The sequence below is a fragment of the Carassius carassius genome, chromosome 12, assembly GCF_963082965.1.
Source record: "Carassius carassius chromosome 12, fCarCar2.1, whole genome shotgun sequence".
In the NCBI taxonomy this organism is placed as follows: Eukaryota; Metazoa; Chordata; class Actinopteri; order Cypriniformes; family Cyprinidae; genus Carassius; species Carassius carassius.
In genome coordinates this window covers 9,327,361-9,353,859 of record NC_081766.1, presented here as the reverse complement: position 1 = coordinate 9,353,859, position 26,499 = coordinate 9,327,361, and the positions used below count along the sequence as shown (strand labels likewise).

Below are 26,499 nucleotides of genomic sequence, written 5' to 3'. Positions count from 1 at the left end.
ATGTGTATGTATGTTTATATAGAATAGGCCTATACAGTTGATTTGTTTCTTGTTTTATGTATGTATTTATTTTGTGTGTGTGTGTGTGTGTGTGTGTGTGTGTGTGTGTGTGTGTGTGTGTGTGTGTGTGTGTGAAAGGATAGTGTTTGGCTTCTTTCAGTGGTTTTGTCAATAGCAGTACTCTAAATCATTGCTCTGGCTCCGGGACTGAAACCATTCCCTTAACCTTATTAAAGTTTGATTTCCGCCTTGCCAATGCCATAACCATACTTACAAGGAAACGAAATGCATGCATCGGAATGAAGCGCAAAGCTGAACAGACCTGTATGGAGTGTGAAGCTTCTTTCTTTGAGCATCATCTTGTCATGCATAACAGTTTGCACGTGGGAAAGAGGCACAGGCTTGTTGAGCCCAATGCAGTGTTGCAGGAGAACATCTGCTCTGATCATGGCAAAATGCTGTACTGCCGCACAGACCAGCTGTGCATCTGTCACTTGTGCATTACCGATAAACACAGAGGTCATGAAGTCATCCCAGTGGAAGAGGAAGTGGCCAATAAACAGGTCAGTAATGTGATTTGAAATGCAAAATGACTTGAAATGGTCAGATACCAGCAGTGGTTAGGGCACATCCTCTGGCCATTTTTTTCTGTACTATCAGTGCCAATAAAAGTGTTCAAGGCTTGAAAACACTATAATTCGTACTGCAACTGAAATTAATGTTCTTTTTTTAAGATTAAGTTGGGGGAGTTGGAAAAGTGGACCGCTGACATAATTAAAGCTAAGGAGAAGGATGTGCAAGAGCTGAGACTAGCTGTGGAGATTTTCAAGGTTAAAAGACATTTCTCTTTGCTTTGAAACTGTAACTGTCTTCATTTTTAATGGTATGGTATTGCTTGCAAAGCTGTTAAGTTAAGAGTTAAGACATCCACTCTGCTCCCTCTTCATTATTAGGCTTCAGCAAATGAGGCACTGGAGAAGAATGAGAAAAATTTCACAGAGCTGATCCAGTCAATGAAAGACAGTCAGAGCAATGACAGAGCTGATCCACAGACAGACGAAGTGTGCAGTGAAGGAAGCGGAGGGATTCATAAACACGCAGGAGATCAATAATATGAGGTCCTCAGGTGCTGATCTACAACACCTGGAGCTGCTCTCTCATTCAAACAATGATGTTCGATTTTTTGAGGTACAGTGACTGAAAATGGCTGTGAAACAGAAATGGATGCCTGGTGAATCTTCAAGTAAAAGTTCAAGTCACATTCAAGGTGATATTTCCCTCCTCTCTCTTTCTAAAGAGCGCTGTGTCTCTGCCTTTGCTGACTGAGTATAAAAAAACATTTGTCTTTCTTGTGCATCCGTACAATTCTTTTGAGCGTGATTCCATGGCAGTTAGCGAGCTAATAGAAAAGCTAAACGTGACCAGCAAGATGAGTTTATTCACAATTTCTAGAAAAGGTTAGTAGAAGTTTTAATTTAAATATATTTCATGATTATATCATGGGTGCTTCTCAGTCAAAAGGCTGCATCTTAAGGTTGAATAACTCAACTGCCACATCAACAAGTGCTGACATCGGCCGTTTCAGTTTAAAGGATCCTTTGAAATCATCCTTCATTTTGCATCCTTAATTTAATTATTTTAAAGGATCCACCCCGATCACACACAATCCTTTGCATTCCAATTCACAAAAAAGAATTAGTGAGAGTTGGCACTAAACTTTTTTAGTATGTAATGGCTACAGCATCGCTTTAACGTGAATTTAGATAGTATGAAGATTTCATTTTCATGACGCGATAGATTGTCTCTTTCTAGTGTTTAATGCTGAGAAGGACACCAGGCTAGAAGGACTCTTCAGCCTTCCCTAAGAAGCACCCATGTATACAAATCACCTTTTTTTTTTTGCAGTGAGAAACACTAGAATTGTTAGATCACCACCACCACAGACACGAGAGGAGTTTCTGCAGTGTAAGTTTGCAATATAGAACTGAACAGACAGAAGAAAATCATTTATTTTCTGATATGGCAAGTAATGCAAGTACCACCTTGATATTGCTAATATTTTATCTTTTCATTTTTCTACCTCAGATGCATCAAAACTCACTTTTAATACCAACTCAGCAAATGAAAGTCTCATCTTGAGGAATGAGAACAGGGAGGTGATAGCCACGCACCTGCTCCAGGACTATCCTGAACACACTCAGAGGTTTAACTGCAGGGCACAAATCCTGTGCAATGAAGGTCTCAGAGGCTCCCCTAAATATTGGGAAGTAGAGATTGGCGGGGGCACTTGGGTCTGCATTGCTGTGTCCTACCAAGGGATCCGTAGAAAAGGCAAGCAGCGTACACTTTTTGGAAGAAATGCTCAGTCATGGGGATTACGCTGTGAAAGTGTCCGTGTAGAATTTTGGCATGACAATAAGACAACTTTTTCGAAGTTTCAATCACATGGCTCCAAAATAGGAGTTTTTTTGGACTTCAGAGCTGGAATCTTGGCATTTTACAGTGTTTCCGACAACATGAGTCTCATTTATAAGCACCAAACTGTTTTTAAAGAGCTTGTTTATCCTGGGTTCGGACTGGCTGGGAAAGGTTCCTATGTGAGGCTTTGTGATCCATTGAAAAATTAGACAAAAATGTGCCTTTCTTCTCCATTTAATTTAGGTAGTTTGTAAATTGTAGTGTTTACACATGCAGCTGTCATGAAATGCATTTTATTCTTAAACAAATACAGTATGTAATAGTCAATCAGGATTTGGAAGAAGGATGTGGTTTTTACATGTAGACACTTGGTGGCAGCACTATATAAAGTTTTAAATTGAGCCTTTTCATGTCAGCATCTGTAATTATGAACAGCTCAAGTTTAGCCAAAAATAACCCAAGGAAGCATATCGAAGCAGTGCATTTTGACTGAAAAAAGTCCATGCTTTGTATTGTATGAATCATTACATATTATTATAATGGATTAGCAGCATTAAACCATAGCAGCATGCATAATCCATATTTTTAACATTTCCTGAATGTGAAATATGAAATTATTGCACATGTCCTTATATTAATTTGTAGCAAGTACTTACCCATGTTATATCTGCTGATCTGAATAGAAATCTGTCGTTCTATCTAATCCTTCGCCACATTCACATATTACATCTATTCTGTTCTTCTTCCCACTGTGTCTATATTTTGTTTAGCATTAGTCAGTCTCTTCTGTCATACTCTCTTCAGGCTGCACTCTTCCACTATCCCTACAGTTAGACTAGCATGGTCTTTTTTTCTCCATTAAACTACACAAATGCACATACTCACACACACATGCACACACATCATCTCATTGAGTAGATATATACTGAGGCGAGGACCAGAGGGTTGGCACAAGGGACAACTCCAAAGCCAGTCGCCTCCTGCCCTTCCCCCTGCCGCCACCCTTCCAAACACAAAATCAGCCTGGGGGCAAGTGTAGGGCAGACACTGTTTCAACAGAGCAAGCAGTGCCAGAGCAACAGAGAAACACAGGAAATGTGTGTAGAGGGAACTATAGGCACTAATAGTGATTATCATAGAGAGAGAAAGTGTGCCATGGCCCTCGGGGAGCCCATTTACAGTTCTGTCCAATCACAAACATCATTTGCTGCCTGTATTATCATTTTATGAGTGACAGGGATTTTAAAATACTCTAACCATTTCTCTCACTGCCAAGGACATTGACACTCTATGAATACTCGTTTTTAAACACTGAATCACTGTATAGACTCAAAATGCTAGTCACAAACACCTCATAGCAATTACCCATCAGGCAGATGCTGAGTTCTGTCACTTACTGCTAACAAGGTGCATGACTGTTTTGATGCTGTTGGAGTAAATTGTATAATACACAGTTTAATGCATTTACTGTTGAATAGAATGGTTTGGGTGCATATTAGATAATTTGTATATAATAATTTTTATTTTATATATTTTTTTATTTTTTTATTAGCCCTATAGCCTTTAGTTGCTAGTTTGTTGCAAGTGGTTTTGGGGGAGGGACTTACTCATTCTAGGGAGCATTTGATTGGACAATAATTTGTCTAGTGCAGGGTGAGTCATCAGTATTTTTGTTCTGTATTCCCATAGAAAGACTGTACATTTTAAATGTGTTCAGTGTATCTGCTAAAAATGAATTTCGCACACTAGAATATTTATTAGGCTCAAAACTTAAACTCCTTGTAAAACAAAAAAATAAATTAATTGAATTGTGCATAATTTTAAGAGAATATAATTAAGTATGGATTGAAAGAAATGTTTTAAATGTATTTAAATATATTTGTAATTAAACATTTGTATTGAAGAAGTTGCAGTTTAGTACATTTAAAATGTATTTAAATGTAATATGAAATAAAATTATAATCAAGTACGTTTAAGGATGTTAGTCTATCTATCTATCTATCTATCTATCTATCTATCTATCTATCTATCTATCTATCTATCTATCTATCTATCTATCTATCTATCTATCTATCTATCTATCTATCTATCTTATCTGTGGCATACACTTATATATACTGAATATGAGTTGTTGTTTTTTTTAAAGGACTTGAGTCATGTTCTCATCCAGGCACAAACCTTGCATCTGCTTTATTACAGTAATTCATCGCTTTACATAGATATACGCAGACTTGTGTGTGAACTCCTCTCTTAGCCCTCCTCCTCCTCCTCTCGCTGGTTCTCTTCAGTATGATATGTTTATAGGCATTGGCTGAGAGCGAGCGAGTATTATAGCTGCTACTGCTTGAAGAGGAAAGGAAGAGGAGAGGGCGCTGGACGTCATGGCATCCAAAGACACCGTCGCGACTGCTTTTCTCACCGTGAGTCGGGAAATGACAGGTGATTAAATCCAATAGTTCTTTTCCCCTCTTCATATCCGACATTTGACACGCGCACCGTGGGGATTTGTTAAGCGCGTCTCAGCTCGCGGCCGGTGCTTTGTGTTTTAGTGGTTTGAAATCATCACAGCGCTGAATGTTTGATAAGGTGGCAGATTTGTGGAGATGTAATGATTTCTCATACAGATTGGATGTGCTTAACGGTAGAATAAATCATTTTGCGTGTGAGAATGTGTGCTTGTTGTCGCCTTAATTACTGTGACTTCTGGTCATGCTTCAAAAGGCTAAATTTGGTTCAGTTGGTTTCATGTACGTGTTTGTGTCTGTTGCGTATGCCTGCAGTGTGTGCAGGTAGTTGCGTGTGTGTATGTGTGTGTGTGTGTGTGCGGGCGCGCATGATGCTGTTCTCCCTTTGATGTGTCTCGAATATGAGTTACTTTCAGTCCTTTATACATCTGCGTATCGCTGCTGACGCAAGTTCACGGAGAGACTGATACACTTCAGTCACATACATCATGTTTGTCTAGGGCTAACTGAACACACACACTCATAGAGGCCGTCATCTTTGTGCACGGTGATGAGCCCTTACACTTACTGACACATACAATGACACACTGAACACACACTGGCAGTTTGACATTTGGAGCGTTCTCACTGTTAATTAACTTCACACATTATTATCTTTGGTAATTAATCCCTATTACTAACCCAGTATTTACTGTCCTGCTCCCAGGCGCTTGCGCTCTCTTATTTTATTTTGCACTGGGGGGGGGGGGGGGGGGGGGGGGGGGAAGCAATGCTAAAATGGATAACTTGTTAACTGGTCAACTTAACATTACCATATAAATTACCATAATTTTATGGTACCATTTATTATTATTATTTTTTTTTGTAAAGTGGCAATACATATACTGTTATGATAATATAAGGGTTGTCTCTTTAATTTGCAGGGTAGCCTACAGGACCACATTTTTGGGACCAGTTGTCTATAGAAGGGGACTGTAATAGGCTCCCATTGCTTTGGGCCTGGGGCTGTGTACCCGTTTTCTTTCCCTGATGATGGCTCTGCATTAATATTTTAAATTTTATAATTTTTATAAGTATAATCAACTTGGGGAAAGTTGCATTCCCATTATAATTTGCTTGAAATTGTTTAAATTGATAAAAATAAAAATAAATTAATTTTAAGTTATTATATACTGTAATAAGTTATTTGTTTAATGTGTATTACATTATTTTGTTTGTGTGGGTGAAACTGTTCATTCTATTACTGGCCACTGGAAAGGTGAATTTGAATGAATTGTCAGTCATCATGTTGCCTTTCATTGTACCATCTGTATAATTATCAGTACTTTTGCAGTAATCATTTCTAATAGATTATATAGGTTGGCATTTTAATATTATTTATCTTTTGGAAAAGCTAGAAGATCAACAAAAATGGTGACCTGTAACAACACCTAAAATATACACGTTCTTATACATACTTAAGGGTAAAAACAGTTAGGCCATGTTAGACAACAACAATGTCAATATCAGTACGCCTGAATTCATGCAAATTTATTTTTTATCTAAAATCTTGATGTGTTAAAAAGGTAAAATTAAAATAGAGTAAACAATTAGCATTAACAAACAAGACAATAAAATGGGATAATGAATTGGTCGTCATTGTGAAATAAACCCCCCAAAAAGTGATGTGGACCCCAATGCAAAGCTTATTTCATGGCTACCTGCTAAATAAATATATCAATGGATTTAGATAATTGATCTGAGCTGAAATTAGTGGATTATGTGAGAAGAAAGAGACTATAAAGTGATGTGAGAAACATGAAACTGGCATAGTGTAGGACAAATATACAATTAAGTCATTACATTATAAATATTTGACCATGCAGAAAGTTGCATTTCAGAACGACATAATCAGCTAAAATAAAAAGTCCAGTGTAAAACGAGAATTAGCAATGATCACATTTAACAAAATAAAACATTAAATTGGTAACACTATTGAAAGATGAAAAATAAGATTAGATGTGACAATAATAGTTAGCAGAGGTTTAGAAATAGGGGAATAGTGGGCATGACTGATTGCCTACCACAATATGAAGGACAGTGATTGAAGACGTTCTGTGCTGCTGGAAAAAAAGCAGGCTTTAGATTCCCCTAATAAAAAGGGGAGCAAAGTCACAAATGTGTGGTCTCTCTCTCCATCTCTCCATGTCTTTCTCTCAGTCTCCACTTCTTTCATCTGATCTAAATCTCACTCATCACTTATTACATATGTTTTTTATGTTTTTATATCTTCTCTTTCATTCTTCTTTGTGCACATTTACATATCCCTATCCGATTTACCCATTTATTTATCCCCCCGTGACTCACTGTAATGGAAACATGTGCTCTAGTTTGGCCATTTGCTGTTCTTAGTGTCAGTCAGAAAGCATTGGATCTCGTGACTGGGTCTTACACAGATTAATGTTGATTGTGACTGCATTAACTGTTTGTCTCGCTCTGATCCTTCTCTCCCTCTTTCCTCTGTTATTTTTTCCTCTGCTCGCTTGCCTTTCTCTTCCGTCTCTGAGTCTTTTCTCTTTGTAAAAGTGTAAAATGGATATTCCAGGAACTAGATCACAAGTGTCATATACATGAGAAACAAGTTAATGAGAATGACTTTTCTTATGTATTTTCTGCATTTGCTTTGAAGGACATCTTGAGGTGCTTTATATTTGTGTGTTGCTATGTACAGTATGCAGAAAGACCACCTACACAAGTGAAAAAGGTGTAAAAATAAAGCAGATGGGTGTAAGGCAGTTATTTTCTATGTGCCTACATGCAGTGAAAATATGTCTTAAAATAGATAGTTTCTACTGCCATTAATGCATCGGCTTTCTGTTTTGCAGAGAGCATTAGACGAGTTATCGACAAGACATCAATCAAGTTGGTGAGAGCTATCAAAGTAGAGAACAAGAGTGGCAAATCAGAAGATCGGATTCTGGTAAGGTTCTACATTTAACTTCAATACTTCATACTGTATGTCCTCAAAGGAACAGTTGACGCAAATTAAAATTGAGTCATCATTTACCATTTAAGTTGTTCCATATTTTCCAAAACTTTCATTCTTCAGTGGAAGAGAAGTGGTCCCATTCGCAAAAAGTAATATATTTGATTGTTTGATTGTGTGATAAATTTTTCATGTTGAATATACAGTATAGAAATAAAATACGGTTGCTACATATAATACCTTCTAGTTAGCTGTGACTGGATCTTTGAATCAGTGTGTTGAACTCAAGAACTGAATCAGTTTGATCCGTGAATGACTCATTCAGACCATTCAGCTCTTAACTGTGAATATAAGCAACCTGGTGCTTACTAAAGTCTATAAACTTCAGTCCCTGTTCTGAAACAGCGTTCCACAAAAGAAAGAAATCATTCAGGTTTGGAACAACATGAGGGTGAGTTTTCAAATTGTCAGAATTGTAATTTTTTTATTAGTGAAGTAGTCCTTTAAAAACCCATCAGCATTGGGTAAACATGTGCATCGACTCTATGCCTTTATTTTGTGCTTCTTTTATGCAGCAGTTACAAAAACAATGAGCCTAAGACTTTAACCTTTCCTCCTCTGTAATGGGGTGTGCAGTGTTTACTGCCTGCTGGTTGGGTTGTTTTTGCCAAGTTCATTTGGAGAATGGGCAGTGGAATCAATGATAAAAGCAATGTACGCACAATGGTGCACACACACAAACAGAAATCGTTGGAGACCAGACCCCTGCTGAGCTGTGAGCATTTCTGTGGCTGCTGAGTCTCGGTTGGTCAGAGTGACCGACCGACACTGGAAGGAGTGTGTGCGAGATGATGGATGGTGAGAGTAGAGGTGGCATACGAAAGCCAGTGTGTGTGTGTGTGTGATTGTCACTTTAAGACCCTTGAAAGCAGCTGGAGATTTGAAATGCCAGGGTTTGGAGCCACAAAAGCTAAATTAATCATCCAGATCAGTTTCAAACACACACACACAGAGTGAATGAGTGGACCGAGGTGAGGAATCAAACTAATTTCCTGTGACGATGGACTGATGTTGACACAAACCCTGAGGGATCTTTTCTACTTTTGGTATAGAAACAATTTTGACTCAGAAATTTCTAGTGCATTTTAGAAATGATTACAAAAATAGTAAACTGACACATTGAATTAAATATGAAACTTCGAAGTAGAAAGACTGAAATACACTGTGGTGATAATCTATTTTTATCGTTTTGTAAATGTTCTATCTGGTGGTTTTATTAAGATATACCATGTGCAAATTTGTTAAGCCCACTGCTGAGCATTGTCTACTTAAAACTTCAGTGTACCAAAGATGGTGTCAAAATGTGGTTTGAAACCAACCCTGTGTCGTGTCCTACCTACACAAATATGCCATCTAATGATATCAATTACTGTTACCCAGTGTTGTAGAGAGTGATAGATAAATGCATTATTGTTCTGATACACAGACTTATAGACCTGTATCTTCTTCAGAATTGGTTTCTGATTCAAAATATATAACTCAATTAATCTAATATTGCCCCTTGCCATTGTTTAGCGTTTTCTGCTTCAGTTTAGAAAATGAAAGGGGAGCAGGTAAGAGCTGGTGGGATTGAGTGGAGGCGGGGACTAATTTGCATATTTATGGACTATGTGTACTAAATAAGGTAAAAGTTTAGAGTTATATTCAAACCAATTTAAGGCCTGAAGAAATTATTTTCATGGGAAAAAAAATATTTAAATATGTCATTTTGATTATCAAAGATTGTCACTGCAGGGTGACTTTAACTTCGAAAAATCTTGCTATATTGTTAAATCATTGTATTTAAAGTGATAGTTCACCCCAAAAATGAAAGTTCAGTCAATATTCACTCACATGTCGTTTTGAACTTGTCTTCTTCTGTGGAACACCCAAGGAAAAGTTTAGCAGAATGTTCCTGCTTCTATTTTCCATTCATTAAAAGTGAATGTAGACCAATGTACAGGTAAATGATGACTGAATTTTCATTTTTTGGGTGAACTATCGCTTTAACCTACCAGTCTGCCTTTGTTCCTCTTTCTCTTTCTCTTTCTGAGTCTATCCATTTATATTAGCATCTTCTTCACCCTTCCCCCTCTCTGTTGTGTCTTAGACAGCTCTTTTTACTTTCACTGTCAATGTTCTGTTCTTCACATTATATGCTTCACAGTATATACTCAGACTCGCTTCTCTTTTCTGTCAGACTGATGTCAAGTGTGCATTTTCAGTAGTCTAATATGCTTATGATTGTGGATGGTTAGAAATTGTACCCAAAGAGCAAAGCAAATTTAAATGTAGGTCCGACACTATGACTAGAGCTTGGGGGTACACAAAAACTCACTGAGACACACACACACACACACACACACACACACACACACACACACACACACACACACACACACACACACACACACACACACACACACACACACACACACACACACACACACACATCTTTGGCCCCAATACAGCTGTGTAGAGTACTCAGCAAGACATCAGCTCAAGCCTTGGGGCACGGCACTAAAAATATTACTCAAACACACATTTTCTTGTACACGTTCACTGAAAGATCACACAGTCTTATGTGCACACAAACAGATACAGTATATATATATTTTTGGACCCACAGCAAAGAGCGCTGGTATGATGTTGGAAGAGGGGATGGGATAAAAGCTGGGCTTGGTGAACGGGAACACACAAGGCAGGGGCTCACGAGAGGGGGCGAGAGAGTTAGCGAGGGGGCGGGTGGCAGAGGAGATTGCTTGTTTTGAAGCAAGTGTCGCCTTTTTTCCCCTTCAATTGTTTACCTTGGTCTGTCACTTGATCTGATCGCCTCAGTGAGTGACGTGAAAACTTCCTTAGATAGAGGCTGTCCGCACCACCACCCTGTCTGCTGGACCGTGCTCATGCAGAACAGTTCTGCAATGACTAGCTTAGTGGCATGCTTAAGTTCCGATGCAGTGATTTTACTGTATTTGTATATTTCACACAAGATTCTGTGTCATTGAGCAGTTGACAGTGCTGGAATTGTCCTGCAGTGTGACTAGCAAATCATCTAGAACTACTTATATAAACATTTTTAATTCAAATTGTAATTTTAATTGTATAATTTTTATTGAAATAATTACTTGACAAAATGCATTTGTCACTCTGCAGAAGTAATTGCAAAAATGATTTGGCCATTAAAATGGTGAAAAACTATAAACTGTGAAATAATGAACAGTCACAGCACCTACAACCCGAATTCCGGAAAAGTTGGGACGTTTTTTAAATTTTAATAAAATGAAAACTAAAAGACTTTCAAATCACATGAGCCAATATTTTATTCACAATAGAACATAGATAACATAGCAAATGTTTAAACTGAGAAAGTTTACAATTTTATGCACAAAATGAGCTCATTTCAATTTTGATTTCTGCTACGGGTCTCAAAATAGTTGGGACGGGGCATGTTTACCACGGTGTAGCATCTCCTTTTCTTTTCAAAACAGTTTGAAGACGTCTGGGCATTGAGGCTATGAGTTGCTGGAGTTTTGCTGTTGGAATTTGGTCCCATTCTTGCCTTATATAGATTTCCAGCTGCTGAAGAGTTCGTGGTCGTCTTTGACGTATTTTTCGTTTAATGATGCGCCAAATGTTCTCTATAGGTGAAAGATCTGGACTGCAGGCAGGCCAGGTTAGCACCCGGACTCTTCTACGACGAAGCCATGCTGTTGTTATAGCTGCAGTATGTGGTTTTGCATTGTCCTGCTGAAATAAACAAGGCCTTCCCTGAAATAGACGTCGTTTGGAGGGAAGCATATGTTGCTCTAAAACCTTTATATACCTTTCAGCATTCACAGAGCCTTCCAAAACATGCAAGCTGCCCATACCGTATGCACTTATGCACCCCCATACCATCAGAGATGCTGGTTTTTGAACTGAACGCTGATAACATGCTGGAAGGTCTCCCTCCTCTTTAGCCCGGAGGACACGGCGTCCGTGATTTCCAACAAGAATGTCAAATTTGGACTCGTCTGACCATAAAACACTATTCCACTTTGAAATAGTCCATTTTAAATGAGCCTTGGCCCACAGGACACGACAGCGCTTCTGGACCATGTTCACATATGGCTTCCTTTTTGCATGATAGAGCTTTAGTTGGCATCTGCTGATGGCACGGCGGATTGTGTTTACCGACAGTGGTTTCTGAAAGTATTCCTGGGCCCATTTAGTAATGTCATTGACACAATCATGCCGATGAGTGATGCAGTGTCTTCTGAGAGCCCGAAGACCACGGGCATCCAATAAAGGTCTCCGGCCTTGTCCCTTGCGCACAGAGATTTCTCCAGTTTCTCTGAATCTTTTGATGATGTTATGCACTGTAGATGATGAGATTTGCAAAGCCTTTGCAATTTGACGTTGAGGAACATTGTTTTTAAAGTTTTCCACAATTTTTTTAAGCAGTCTTTCACAGATTTGAGAGCCTCTGCCCATCTTTACTTCTGAGAGACTCTGCTTCTCTAAGACAAAGCTTTTATAGCTAATCATGTTACAGACCTGATACCAATTAACTTAATTAATCACTAGATGTTCTCCCAGCTGAATCTTTTCAAAACTGCTTGCTTTTTTAGCCATTTGTTGTCCCCGTGCCAACTTTTTTGAGACCTGTAGCAGGCATTAAATTTTAAATGAGCTAATTAAGTGGATAAAAGTGTAAAATTTCTCAGTTTAAACATTTGCTACGTTATCTATGTTCTATTGTGAATAAAATATTGGCTCATGTGATTTGAAATTCCTTTAGTTTTCATTTTATTAAAATTTAAAAAACGTCCCAACTTTTCCGGAATTCGGGTTGTAAATATTATGAGAACATTTTAGTGCCATGTTAAAATGATACTGGAAATCTGTGATTTTGAGAATAAAGTTGTAATGCTTCAAGAATAATTGCACCTTTTATTAGCAAAAAGTCATAACATTTAAAGGAAAAAGTCACTATAAAACATTTTAGAAGAATGTTCCCTTTGTGACTTTATTACATGTCAAATAGTCAAATATTACATGTGACCTATGATCTTTATTAAAGCAGCACTCTGTATTAAATACCAGTTAAACTTAATTAACATCATATTTACAGAAGTGCACATACTATACAGTGGAAGTCTATGGGGCAGCTGTTGTTTGTTGTCACACAGACCTCCATTATAACTGCACAACTGTAAATATACTGTTAACAGCTGATGATAGTATAGTATCTTAACTTGTATTTAACCCAGAATAATCCTTTAATGTGGTGACCAGTTCACATTAGATTTTTAAATATAAAAAATAACAAGGATTATGGATGTATCGCTCAGGGTAATGAGCTTGCTCTGGTCTAAGAAGCATCTTAGAGTTGCACAACTGCTGCATTATGATTAGTAGTGGCGGGGTAAAGACGAGTAATGTGATACGAGGTGCTTAAAGAGAAGTTTGCGGTGCAAGGATAGTTTGTGGAGAGGTTGAGAGCCAGTTAATGGGGGATTGCACTGCAGTCTGGACGGATGTGATACAAGAGACAAATAGACCCACATCCAAGGAGGAAGTGTAAGAGATATATAAAGAGTAAATATGCTGTGAAAAGTATACCTTTTGGTTTGTTTATCTGCAGAGTATGACCTAAAGCTGAGAGTATTTTATTTAATAGACCTCAAATGATATTTTAAAATATACTTGAAATGCACAATTGTGTAATATATTTAGTGGATTCCATTCAAAAGTGTGCACCATTATGCCATACAAAGAAAGCACTTGAATTTAACATTTTAATTTGAATTCTGAATGTTGCCTTGAAATTCTGGCATATACTGTAGATTTTTATACTGTAGCAAGCAAAACTTTTGCGTCAATTTTGTCTTTAATCCATGCTTATTTTTGTACTTCAGTACATAAATTATATATAATATAATAAATAAATAATAACAAAATAATAAATAAATAAATAAATCCAGCTGCTGGTATCTGTTCCACCACCCCATGGTAAGAGATGTTTTTGTAGTAATGTGGATGAATCTTTACCAGCATCAGTTTAATAAATATTAGAACCTGCTTGTATAAGAAACATGGGAGGAACATAATCCAATGGCAAGCAATGCAGCTGCCAAAAAACAAATGGTGATAAAATGAAATTGTTAAAAGTATTAATAATAATTACTAATATTTGTTATTATGAATAATTATTTATTGTAAGTTGTAAGTTTTATTATCTTACATAACTTTGCTTCTCAAATTTATCTTGCTTTAAGGATGTTTAGATATTTTCCTGGAAAAACACTGATTTAGAAAAAATATGAACAAAAATGATAAATTGACTTGTGCATAAGATGCTGCACATTTCCACTCATTTTGAACTTATTTATATTTAGTATTCTTAGTGCAGTAAGACAAATTACACTCATATGAAGTCCAACTCTTGTCCATATAATGGGAGTGGATAGTGAGCAGCACCAAGCTTTAAAAAAAAGTATACAATTGGTTTGGGAGAAAAACAATATAGATAAAATGTATTATTTAACATAAATCCAGAACTTGGCTGTTGGTCTTCTGTGCACAACTGTGCATCCATGAAACTCAATTAGCACAGCAGTTTACTCTGACTGTTATAATAAATGGCATGTGTCACATGAGACCATTCATTGATGCTTATGTTTTGTTTTTTAAGCTTGATGTCGGTCACTATTCACAGCCATTATAAGGATGAGCGCAAACATGACTTTTTTCAGTTTTTCTGAAACCGAATGTATGGTATATGGCCATGGAACAACACCAGGGTGAGTAAATGATAAATGAATGGCTGAACTACCCCTTCAACTAAAAAATAAGACAAAAAAGCTAATCAAGAACAGGACTGCAATGCAGATAACTACATAAGTAACATATCTCCTCCAGTCTTAAGCTTTTAGCCCCTCCTCTCTGTCTTCGTCTTTCTATCTCTCTTTTATTTCCTCTGTTGTTCTCTCACTCTGAGCTTTAGTTACAGAGCTGCTTTGATTCCAACACTTTTAATCATCAGTGAATCTGGAGCACACAGCATTTCAGCCCTGATCCATCCTTCCTTCAATCCTTCTTTCTCACTCTTTATTCCTCTCCCCTCTTCAGTTCAGAACAGTTAAGACATGGACCTGCCCCGGGAGTAGATCCTCGCTCTTCCTCTCACCTACAAAGGCTGACAGCCGAAATGGGTCTGTCTTAGGCAATGATACCTGCGTTGAAGCAAGTCAGCGTGATGTGTCTGAGAAGAGTATACAGGGGCATGTTTGGAGCAATCTGCCGCTCTTTTAGAGTCTCCTGGGCACAGCGCTGACATGCCCCAAACACCCTTTGAACTATGGGTCGTGTTTGAAGTGTCAAGCCAGATCCCTGACATCGAATGATTAATCTAAACCCTATCCCTTCTGCACACACAAACCTCTCCTCCCTCCCTCCCTCACACACACACACACACACACACACACACACACACACACACACACACACACACACACACACACACACACACACACATACACATCTCCATATCTTTCATTCTTTGAAGTCGGTACTGAGATGTGGTGGATGATTTTTAGTGCAAGTGTTGTACCAGTCTGATCTCCACAGGCTTGAATCGTCTTTGAAATCCATGGACTGAAGTCGTCCCATTTTCCTTCCATGTCAGCGATTGCTGGATAAAAGGTTTTTTTTTTTTTTTTTTTTACTTTAACAAGTGGATGCGGTGGGTGTCCATCTCAGTCAAACCGCCTGAACTCTGACCCCCTGCTCAGAGGACGTTGTTGCAGAGAAACCAAACCTAGTTTGGCCCCGTCTTCTGCAGTTTCCCTCACAAAGATGCTTGCTCAACAGTGCTCGGATCTAATAATGAATACTAATGTTGATATCATTATATGCTGGATGCCCATATTCTGTCTGCGCTCGACAGCAGGGTGAGTAATGCGCATCGTAGCTTAACTCCTGCATTAATTTCCATGTGATCAGCCTCTGTCCCTACCCATACAATGTGTGAGGTAGTCTTTGATTTATTCTGATCCCCTCCTTAATTGGGGGTCCCCCCTCTTCCATCCATCCATGTAAACTTGTTCAAGTCTAAACACCCCAGTGGGCTTTAATAATTAATGTGGCTGTTTACGTGACGATCTTTTGTGTCTGCTTCCTTTGATAGTAAAGCCTTTGATGAGCAGATGACACTTTCTGGTTCTCAAACTGACTTTTCCTTCTTGTATCTGTATCTCTTGTTCTTGAGGAGTGTGTTTATATAACCATGCTATTTTTTGAACCGTTATTGAGTTTTGAGGTGCACTCTCTAAAATGTTACGTATCTCATGATCAATGGTTTTGTCTCTGTTAAATCTGACAAAGCATCGAGAACTTCCTTTAAACAAAATGCCCAAACTTCAACATTCAACCCCAGCCGCCATCAAACCCTATACGAATACCTGCCATCAAAGCCTATACGAAGTCTTTATTAAAGAGAAATCTGGGATCTCTCTGTTTCTTCTTCTTGGTGGGGTGCCATTAGTAATACATTGGAGGGAGGCCTTGAAGAATAGAAAGCGACAGGGCAGAAAAAGAATAGATGAGTAAAGGAGGATGAAGAAAACAGGGGGCCTAGGTTGTGGGGGCTGCACTGAATCAGAGGAAACAGGAATCTTTTGAGTTGAATTGAAGAGAGAATTAGAGAATATACATAGTAGATCAGACAAAGAAACGTCTCAAGATGAGTAGAAGAATGTTGGAGAGGAAAAAGAACAGTAAAATTTAAAATATAACATTAATATAAATTATTTCTTTATAATAACATATTGATTTAAATACATTTAAGTCATCCTGCGGCCCCTAGTGGGCCTCGGCCCCCCTTGGTTAAAATCCACTGGTTTCGATCATGAGGAAGGGTGAGATTGGTGTGAGGAGTGTGGCAAAGTCCTAAATGAAGTAAACTAATGAAGAAATGAAATGATGAATGAGATTACGAGGTTTCTCCAAACCTGACCATGCCTATTACACACTTACACGCTTGCTCTCAAAATAAAGGACAATCCTTCTTTTTATGTTTCTGTAATCTTCAGACGTCACACAAATCCTTATTTCTTCCTCTCTGTGCCTACTCATCTGTCTGTAATGCTGTTCGCCTCACTTCAGCACACATGTGAAATCCATAAACAACAGCACCCATAGAAGCGGCCAGTGTGCACGGTTTCTCCCTGATTTTGTAATGGCACTGAATCATTATTAAAATGTTTAGTGAATTTTCTTAACTCTGTAAAGCAGTGGTTTCAAACTCAATTCCTGGAGGGCCACAGCTCTGCAGAGTTTAGCTCCAACCAGCTCCAACTGCTTGGAAGTTTCTAATAATCCTGAAGGACTTGATGAGCTGTATCAGGTCTGTTTGATTACGGTTGGAGCTGTGGCCCTCCAGGAATTGAGTTTGAGACCACTGCTGTAAAGCCTGTTATATGAAATGATAGTCAGGAAAAGGTTTGTTGAACCTTTAGATTAAAAAAAATGTTTTTGAGTATCAGGCTTTTACAGCTCATATAGTATGTTATACTCAAGGAGGAAAAGACAAAACTGAGCAAAAGTATGCAATTTAGTGCAGTTGCAGATATTAATTTAGCCCAAAGGTAAGATAAAGTTCTTGTAATGTAGATCAATGAGATCTTTATAACATTATAGCAGACTACTTAAAATTCATATATAGCAATTATCACTCTATATCTCCCAATAATATGATATTTAAATTTAGATTATATTAAAGTTAGGTGATATTTAAATGATTAGTTTATTGTCAAAGCTCTTTAGTTTTTATTGTTGGGACAAAACGTAATGCAATACAATGATGACAAAGATGTACTTAAATGTTCCGCAAAAGCCTAATGTATCTGATGTACTGTATGTCACGGAATGTGGCTAATCCTAGCTCACAAAAATTAAATAACGAACAAAACAGTCGGTTGCACTTTATTTTACAGTACGTGTACTAACATGTACTTATAGTGTACTTACAGTGTACTTATCTAAGAAAGTTCTGGTAATACAAGGTAACTACATGGGGTAGGGTTAGGTTTAGGGGTAGGTTCAGGGTTAGTACCTAGTTATTACATAGTTATTGTAATTACTATGATAAGTACATAGTATGTACATGAGGAACAGGATTGTAAAATAAAGTGCTACCAAACAGTCTTTAACCCAACGTATACAAGAAATTCATATAAACAGGTTTGCAACACATCCAAAACATGACATTCAGACAGAACACTGAACTCAGGAAACATGGCATTATAAATGCTAAACCAAATGATGACTAAAAGGCTAATTAATAGACAACAGGTGAACTGAATATGATAATCACACATGCACACACTGGGAAACTAGGTCAAGCAAAGCACTGAAGACAAAAATCAATACATAGAACACATATGTGACATTGTAAAACTGCATACTGACAAGTTGTTTTATCTTAATCTTAAAATATTACTTATAATATAAAAGTTATTCTTACTTTTACTTTATAAAAACAGTAACATTTTCTACCATCTACCATGACCTAAAGGGGACCTTTTAGGGGCAGCAGTGGCTCATTGGATGGCCATCTGGTCTGTTGAAAGCGCTATATAAATGCAGTCCATTTACCATTTTACTTGTTAAAAAATGATAATCTATCAATCAGACAACAGTAGGCATGTAGAAGATTGTGTAAAAGGGTTTTTTGTTTTTGTTTATCATGTTATATCTGAAGAGACCTTTGAATTTTGCATTTCAAACATGATACAGTAGGCTTTATACTGTAGGCAAAAAAAATACATTAGTGCTGTATAATTCACATTTCAACAAACAAGAGCCCAGTTGTGCTGTAGTATTATATTTATCTTTATGAGTAAAGAGTTCAGAAGACAAAATGCTGTAATGTTAAAGTTCCTCAGAAACTGCTTGATGACTTGGAAAATGTCTACTGTCTTTCAGGTTCAGCTGAACAGGCTGTTCTCCAGAGAAACCTAAACCATACTTTCTTTGAACATTGTTTTGAAGTTTCTACTTAATCTTGCACTTTATTTATTGAGCTTTCATCCTCTATTTTGCCTCTCAGGTTTTGGCAACATGGCGGCTGTACCTCATGGCCCCCAAGATACCAACCAAGGTACAGTAAGCTATTACCCACCACGTGTCTGCTTCGTCTCAAAGCACTGCAGTAATCTGGTTTAGCATGACTTATGTAGCAAGATGCTCATTTTCACCTCAGGTGGAACAAACGTTCAACTTCCTGGAGATTCGGGCAATGAACACCCACCCGGATAATCAAGTAAGAAAAGCGTTTACAGGGCTCCAGTGTTTTGGCTTTAGTGGCCAGATTTTTCTTTCACTTGTTATCTCCATCGTTTTGCTTTCACTAAAGCGTGTGCTTTTTCTTACAGGTTGTCATAGAAACAGACAAGTCCACATATTCCCTGAGGCTGCAGTCTAACGACCACCTGGATCAGCTGATTAGCCACATCAACTTTGCTCTCTCTCGGATCTTCAACAACTCCATCTACACGTAAGTATCCCAAGAACCTCACAGGTTATTTGATTTAACATCATAACGGTCCACATTGCAGCTTATTTGTTTGAAAAACTGCCCACTCAGACAGGAATAAACTGACTGACACAAAAAGCAACCAATCACAATTTGCTTTGTATTTGCATTGCATTTAGGGGCAGGTTTGTTTAAAATAGATTATATCACAAAAATAGGCTGCTGTTGATTGAATTACTAAAGTAATTGTTCAGCAGTTTTTGAGTAGAGACATTTAAATTCCAAATAAGTACTTATATTATATTACTTATTATATTGAGGAAATCTTTGGTAAATGAATAGTTCACCCAAAAATGATTACTCATCCTCAACTTGTTCCAAACCTGTGTAAGTTTCTTTCTTCTGTTGCACACAACAAGATATTTTTAATAATATGGGTAACAGTTGATGGTAGCCATTGACTTTTCCATATTATGGGAGTCCATGGCTACCGTCAACTGTTTGGTTACCAACATCCTTAAATATATCTTTTTTTGTGTGTGTTCAAAAGCTGAAAGAAATTCATATAGGTTTGGAACAACTAGGTGAACTGTTCCTGTAAAAAAATGCTGCCAATATTTGCTATATTATTTATACATTGCAAAGTGACATATATAGTTTATTTTATGGATATCTAGCTGAAACTAATGCTGAATATTTTTTTTATTAAACTTAAATAGTTATATTTCATTTTCTCCATTAAAAAAAAACTTTGTTCACAGTTATTGTTCACCTTATTATTGGAAATTGTATAAAAAAACAGCCAATTAGATTAAAGCCCACCAGATCGAGATGTGCAATATTCCTTGGACAGTCAGCATTTATGATGTCTAAGGCAGAGACTAGCGCTGTTGCAGTCTATATGTGCTTATTCCATCTGAACAGAGATGCAAATCTGATTTCTGTCGCCTTTGCATTGTATCTGGTAGTGCTAATGTAGTTTTTTGGAGAATCCATAATGCTGCCTATAGGAGTCGGTATCTGCTAGAGCAGCAGGTGTGTGAGATATACTGCTGAGCAGTTAATTGAGAGATTTTCTCATATTCAGACAGGAGGAGATTAGTGCAATGCATAATAGCACTCTTTTTCTGTCTCAGTGTTCAACTCTCTCGCTCTCTTTCCTGTTTCAGCTCTTTGGCCAGGTGTTCACATGCTGGGTCAGAATAACTGAGATTCTGATGCATTGTGAATCCCCCTCTGCCCCCTCCCTCTTCTTTTTCAGCCCCTCCATCTTTCACGCAGATGGAGATGTTACTGATGGAAATCAGAAATTTTCTCCCAGCTCTGAGAGTTCGGTGGAGACGCAAAGGGCATGTGGTGAGAGTAATATAAGTACATATAGTTCACGCACCCACCCACACAGTCTCATAAATATTTTTATTATACACCAGATATTAATTTCTCTAATCTCTTTTCTTCCCCTCACACCTTTGCCGTCATCTTATAGAACTTTTTCAATGCATGCACTTCAATTATGCCATGAACTTGGTTTTGGTGAGCTTTGCTATGACAAATTATATAACAATATTTGTTTTGCCACAGCAGCTGCAGCTGTAGACAGCGAAGGACAGAATAACTACACTGTGCCAAATATATAAATTAAGAAAACAACAAAAAGAATTATACACAAGATCAAGTAAAAATTATAAAAGCAACCAGTGATAGTGAGTATAAGAAAGATTATGCCAATTACGGTAGTTGGTGCCCTTCATATGGTGACAGGGAGAGATACAGTGTGCTAATGCACAGTAGTTTTTGTGTTTGATTTGTTTTATATGCTTAAAGATGAGTAGTAACAAAACAGTCTTGTTACACAGTCTTGATGTCACAGGAGAACACTTTAAATATCTTTTTGTTTTTGGAAGAGAGCACCTAAATATCCCTACTTCCTGGCAGATATTAGTAAAATAGGTGTTATATTGACTGTGGTCCATGTGTGTTATCCAGTCAAAAAACTATCCAATCAAAAACATCTAGCTCTCTACGAACTATCTGATGATCTGAATCAGGTGTGTTAAATAAGGAAGACATCCAAAATGTTCAGAGCAGTGGGTCCCCAGAATTAGAGTTGAGAACTACTTTTGTAAATTGTTATTGAAACAAGAGTTTTAAAGGAATAGTTCACCCAAAAATGATAATTTGCTAACAATTTACTCACCCTCAGGCCATCCAAGATGTATATGAGTTTGTTTCTTTGTTGGAGCAGATTTGGAAAAATTTAGCATTACATCAATTTCTCACCAATGGATCTTCTGCATTGAATGGGTGCCGCCAGAATGAGAGTATAAATAGCTAATAAAAAAACCCCACATAATTGACACTGCTCCAGTTCATCAGTTAACTGTAATAAACAAACCCACATAAACAGTCCAAAACAATTCTAAACAAATATGTTGGTGGATTTTGATGTGAGAAGGCAACAGGAGTTAAATTTTTTTCATTGGACGAGGTATGGATTATGCACTGTTATTTAGGCCAGAAGTTGAAATTCTTTTCTAAAAACAACGTTTTGTTTGTTATAAACATGCAGATTTTCAGTTCGTAAGACATTAATTGATGGACTGGAGTGGGTCGATTACCTCTGAATTATTGTGATGTTTTTATCAGCTGTTTGGACTCTCATTCTGATGGCACCCATTCACCGCAGAGTGAGTGTTGTAAATTTCCTCAGATTGGTTCAGATGAAAAATTGAGGTAATTATGAGGTCAGATTGAAGACCTGAGGTCATTTTAAGAAGAAATATTACTTTAAAATCCACAAGTGACTTTATATTTTTTTATTTTTAGAAATACATGTATTTGTGTATAGTGTTTTAAAGAAACCAAAAATCAGTGAAGAACTTATGTGATATTAAGAATCTGAAAAAAAAAATTGTAGAGCCAACTCAAGAACACCGTAGTGTGCAGCAAAAATAGATCTTGATAAGAAGAGAGTTCTTGGCTTTAAGTGCTATAAACTCAGTTTACAGTAGGTAGGACAGGTAATTATTTTTATGATTAGGCACATAATCTCCCTTTCTCTTTCTCCCATTTCAGGGGGCTTTTCTGAGACATATGCAGCTCTGTGCGATTACAATGGCATCTCTTGTAAAGAGGAAGTGCAGTGGGTAAGAGCTTCATATTGACCACAAAATTATCCTCAGCAAGAGAAGAGGCCGAATTCTATATATGTCACTGCTTTTATAGCACTCTAAATGTGTTTTCTTCCTCTTTTTGAGTCTCTCTATCTCATTCTTCCAACATGTATTTTGTTCTTTCAGGATGTGGATACCATCTATCATTCGCAAGACAACAGGGAGTTTAACCTGCTGGACTTCAGTCACCTGGAAAGCGGGTATCCACAAATTTACATCTCATATGTACAGTACATGTCTGCAACCTTTAATTGCTAGCCTTCATTTCCAGTGCTATCATTACATCCCACAGATTGGTGGTTTAAAAGCTTCTTCATTTTGGACGCATTAATCTAATGATAACTCTTTGCTCTGTTAATTGCTTCATATTGACAGAGATTTGAATGATATAATTGACACAGGCAATTTGATGCAGCCACTGCTTTGAATGTGTGCTGAACTGCCACAGTAATAATATATTTTGCCTCTTTCCTGTGGCATCCCTGCTGACTTCCTGCCCAGTTTGGGTCATGCTGTGTCTTTTTACATCCGTCCAATGGGTGTCTGGTTGCTTAACTGATTTCAGAACAGATTCTGTATCTTCTGCTGATGTTGGTCTGTGTTTGAAGTCTGATGGCTGGTTAATAACTCTCTTCCTGTTGAAACAGGAACAGTATATATATAACCTGTGGAAACTGACATCAACTTTGTATACTCATGCATACACAACCCTGCCGCTTTTAACACATAAAAAAGGAAATGCACTTAAAATTATACTCTGAGAAATGATACGGTTCATTAAAGTTCATTAAGCACTTTGCTCAAACACACTTTTCTGGTGAGGATTAATGATGTGATTAAAATGCTGTTTACTAAAATATTATATTATATTATATTATATTATATTATATTATATTATATTATATTATATTATATTATATTATATTATATTATATTATATTATATTATATTATATTATATTATATTATATTATATTATATTATATTATATTATATTATATTATATTATATTATATATACTGTAGCAGGTCATTAGCTGGTGCAAGTAGGTTATAAGTTGGATCCCCATCTAAAATGTACCGAAAACCAGCATGATCACATTAAACTGCCATGACCATCTGGTACTGAGCTGGTTTGTTGCTGTTCCAAGATACTCTACCAGCTTGCACCAGCTAATGACCATCTTGGATTAGCTAATGACTAGCTCAGACTAGATACCAGCAACCATATTCCATATGCCATCTTGAGCTGGATTTTCCAACAGGGAGAATACAGTCTTTCTTCAGAAAATGATGTTTATGTAACTAAGTGTGGTCACTGGCATATCTCTATACAAGGGTAAAGTTTTGAGATCAGGTATTTGCAAAAGAAGAATTGAATCTGCGCAAATAAGCCTTGATAGTCCAGAGCATTTCAGCTGCTGTTCTTTTGTTTCTTACTGTTTCACCAGTGGACACACTTAGACTACTATCTAGATGCTGCATCTGACTTGAGGATGTTATGTCATTGATTTTTAAGCATTTGTTCCATTAGAGCATCTAGAGACGAGTGGATGAGGTAGAGCAACTCTCATTTAGAACACACCGCCTACAGTCTCACTACAGCGTCCAAACAGAGGAATGACGAAACTGCAAATGAGAACACAGCCATCAGCCTTACTCAACAGGAGAAACCCCTTTTCATTTCTTTCCCTCACCTTCTTTTTCTCCATTCTCCATCTGAGTGCAGTAAGATTTACTCTGGCAATAGGTAAAAAGGTTTTAGGCTCAGGGCCAACTTTAAAAGCTGTATCATAGACACATTGTGCATTAATTCACGGACCTGGCATCAGTTTTCCCATCGATCCACACTGTCCTCGTCCCTTCCTCTCCTGGCTTTTCTCTCAGGGAGCATTTATTGCAGAATCTATCATTTTTCTTGAATAATAACATCTCTATTTTAGTCTTAAGGAGAGCTTGCAATCTTATGAGGGCTTGCATGAGAAAAGTGAGAACAACTCTGGTTGTTGCAGCACTTCACTGAAACAATTTGTTTAGATTTTTTCCTTCTGCTTCTCTTTTTGTCACAGGGACCTTGCAGTGATCGTGGCGGCCATGGCGTATAACTCATGGTTCACCAAACTTTATTGCAGAGACTTTCGCATTGTAAATATCTTTTTATGACCTTCTCAATCTCCACTTTGTTTTTGTTTGTTTCACTTACAAAAAAGTACTGTGGTATTATCAGGGTTATATCTACATGCTGCTTTGGAAACTAATTTGATAGTAATGCCATCATATTCTTTCTCAAGAATTCATCTCTTATTATTATCAATGTTTTTACAGCATTTTGTAGCTTGAAGGGAGATTTTAAAAATAATAAATTAATGTTTTTATTCAGCAGGGATGCATTAAATTGTTCAAAATTGATAATTTATTTCAAATAAATGCCTTTCTTTTAAACTCTATTCATTAAAGAACCCTGAAAAAAATGTATGACATTTTGCACAAAAATATTGAACAGCAAAAAAACAAAAAAAAAAACAGCAATGTTTTTCAACATTGATAATATTAAGAACCATTCTTAATAATTGAGAATTGATAATAAGTGATAACAATTAGCTTATTAGAATGATTTCTGAAGGATCATGTGACACTGAAAACTGAAGTCATGGCTGCTATCACAGGAATAAATTAAATTTTTAAATATATTAAATAGTAAACAGTTATTATAAATTGTATTAATATTTCACAATAGTACTGTTTTTACTGTATTTTTAATCAAATCAGCCCATTCCATACCTTTGACCGGTAGTGTATATAAAGATAGATCTTCCTTTCTGAAATCCGTGTCAATATGCATGAGATTACAGTCATTATGGTCGAAGTTGAATTCTAGTGCTTTTCTCTTTTTTCTCACCCTTTCTTTCTCACACGCAGAGTTCAGAGGTCGTAGAACAGATTCTGCACACTGTCAGTAAATCCAGCAGTCTGGAGGAGCTCACGCTAGAAAACGTGGGCCTTAAAGCGTGAGTAATAAATCTCTTTATTGCTCGCTTTCTGTTATTCATCACTCTTACCACTTGACTCCCTTTCTTTTCATCTAAAAGTTAGTTTCTTGTTCTGTCACTTTCAGTTTTCCCTTTATGCCATTCCCAGTCTTATTCCCCTGCTACCTCTTTGCCTCCATATTTCATCTCTGTCCAAGGTGCAGTGCTTTTTATTGCGCTTCCGATACTACTCACTTTCTTTCTGTCATTTAGAGATTTCCCACAGAAAATGGCCACTGCCCTGTCAGAAAACCCAGCATCAGTCATACACTCCATTAACTTGGCCCACAATACACTGGACAACCAAGGTACATGCATCAAAGTCTCTCTTTTTCTACTATAGCTCTCTCTACACTTTCTGTATAAGCATTTGCATCTTCTATTTCTGTCTCTGAGTGGGTGTTTTTTTCCCCTTACTTTTCTCTGCTTTGCTGACTTATTTTGTTGTATCTGTTGCTGATTTGAAAATAGGTTCTTTTAGATGTGTGTGTGTGTGTGTGTGTGTGTGTGTGCATTTTTTTAATGTCATTTTGTATGTACTTTATAGTGTTTAGGTGGGCAAGTATTAGTAATGCTACCATTTATTTTTACATCTATAAATAGCATGAAAACAGAACCAGTAGTGCCCTTTGAAGTGAACTTCACCGTATTCAGCTGTATTATACCCCATAGTTCTCAAGAACAGCATTTATTAAACAAACATTATAAATGGTTTAACAATCACTTAACATATGTGTGTGTGTGTGCTTGCTTGTCTGTGAGTGTGTTGGTCATGTATTTTATTTATAAATGTTTACTTCTCCTTTTAAAAAGCCTAGCTTTAGTATTATTATCTCCTTTTTTTTGTCAGTAGCTTTTGATGTTAAAGCAGCTTCCTCAAAACTGGTATGC

General features: G+C 37.2%; 3 protein-coding genes across 4 annotated transcripts in view; 2 read left to right on the top strand and 1 right to left on the bottom strand.

Moving 5' to 3' along the window:
• LOC132154697 (protein arginine N-methyltransferase 5-like) overlaps positions 1-26,499 on the bottom strand; it is a 463,524-nt gene that overhangs the window by 234,782 nt on the left and 202,243 nt on the right. The gene's annotated exons all lie outside the window — the stretch shown is intronic.
• Positions 292-2,942, top strand: LOC132154156 (tripartite motif-containing protein 16-like). Of its 2 annotated transcripts, none has more exons than XR_009437089.1 (6): positions 292-563; positions 735-830; positions 954-1,188; positions 1,298-1,457; positions 1,813-1,965; positions 2,086-2,942. XR_009437089.1 is itself a non-coding variant. In XM_059562765.1 (6 exons), exons 3-6 carry the CDS (start codon positions 1,033-1,035, stop codon positions 2,625-2,627), a joined length of 918 nt encoding a protein of 305 aa, XP_059418748.1. In that variant the 5' UTR covers positions 292-563; positions 735-830; positions 954-1,032; the 3' UTR covers positions 2,628-2,942. The 2 variants fall into 2 exon arrangements, 1 of the variants encoding a protein (XP_059418748.1); XM_059562765.1 differs by having other exon boundaries at positions 1,906-1,965.
• The window catches only part of LOC132154692 (capping protein, Arp2/3 and myosin-I linker protein 3-like), a 49,936-nt gene continuing 28,140 nt past the window's right edge, over positions 4,704-26,499 (top strand). The window contains exons 1-11 of the mRNA XM_059563340.1: positions 4,704-4,857; positions 7,748-7,842; positions 18,983-19,033; positions 19,136-19,195; positions 19,308-19,429; positions 20,670-20,764; positions 22,484-22,554; positions 22,708-22,781; positions 24,649-24,724; positions 25,499-25,587; positions 25,822-25,916. Of these exons, the coding sequence (XP_059419323.1) occupies positions 4,800-4,857; positions 7,748-7,842; positions 18,983-19,033; positions 19,136-19,195; positions 19,308-19,429; positions 20,670-20,764; positions 22,484-22,554; positions 22,708-22,781; positions 24,649-24,724; positions 25,499-25,587; positions 25,822-25,916 (886 nt within the window). The 5' untranslated portion in view covers positions 4,704-4,799. The remainder of the gene's footprint in view (positions 4,858-7,747; positions 7,843-18,982; positions 19,034-19,135; positions 19,196-19,307; positions 19,430-20,669; positions 20,765-22,483; positions 22,555-22,707; positions 22,782-24,648; positions 24,725-25,498; positions 25,588-25,821; positions 25,917-26,499) is intronic.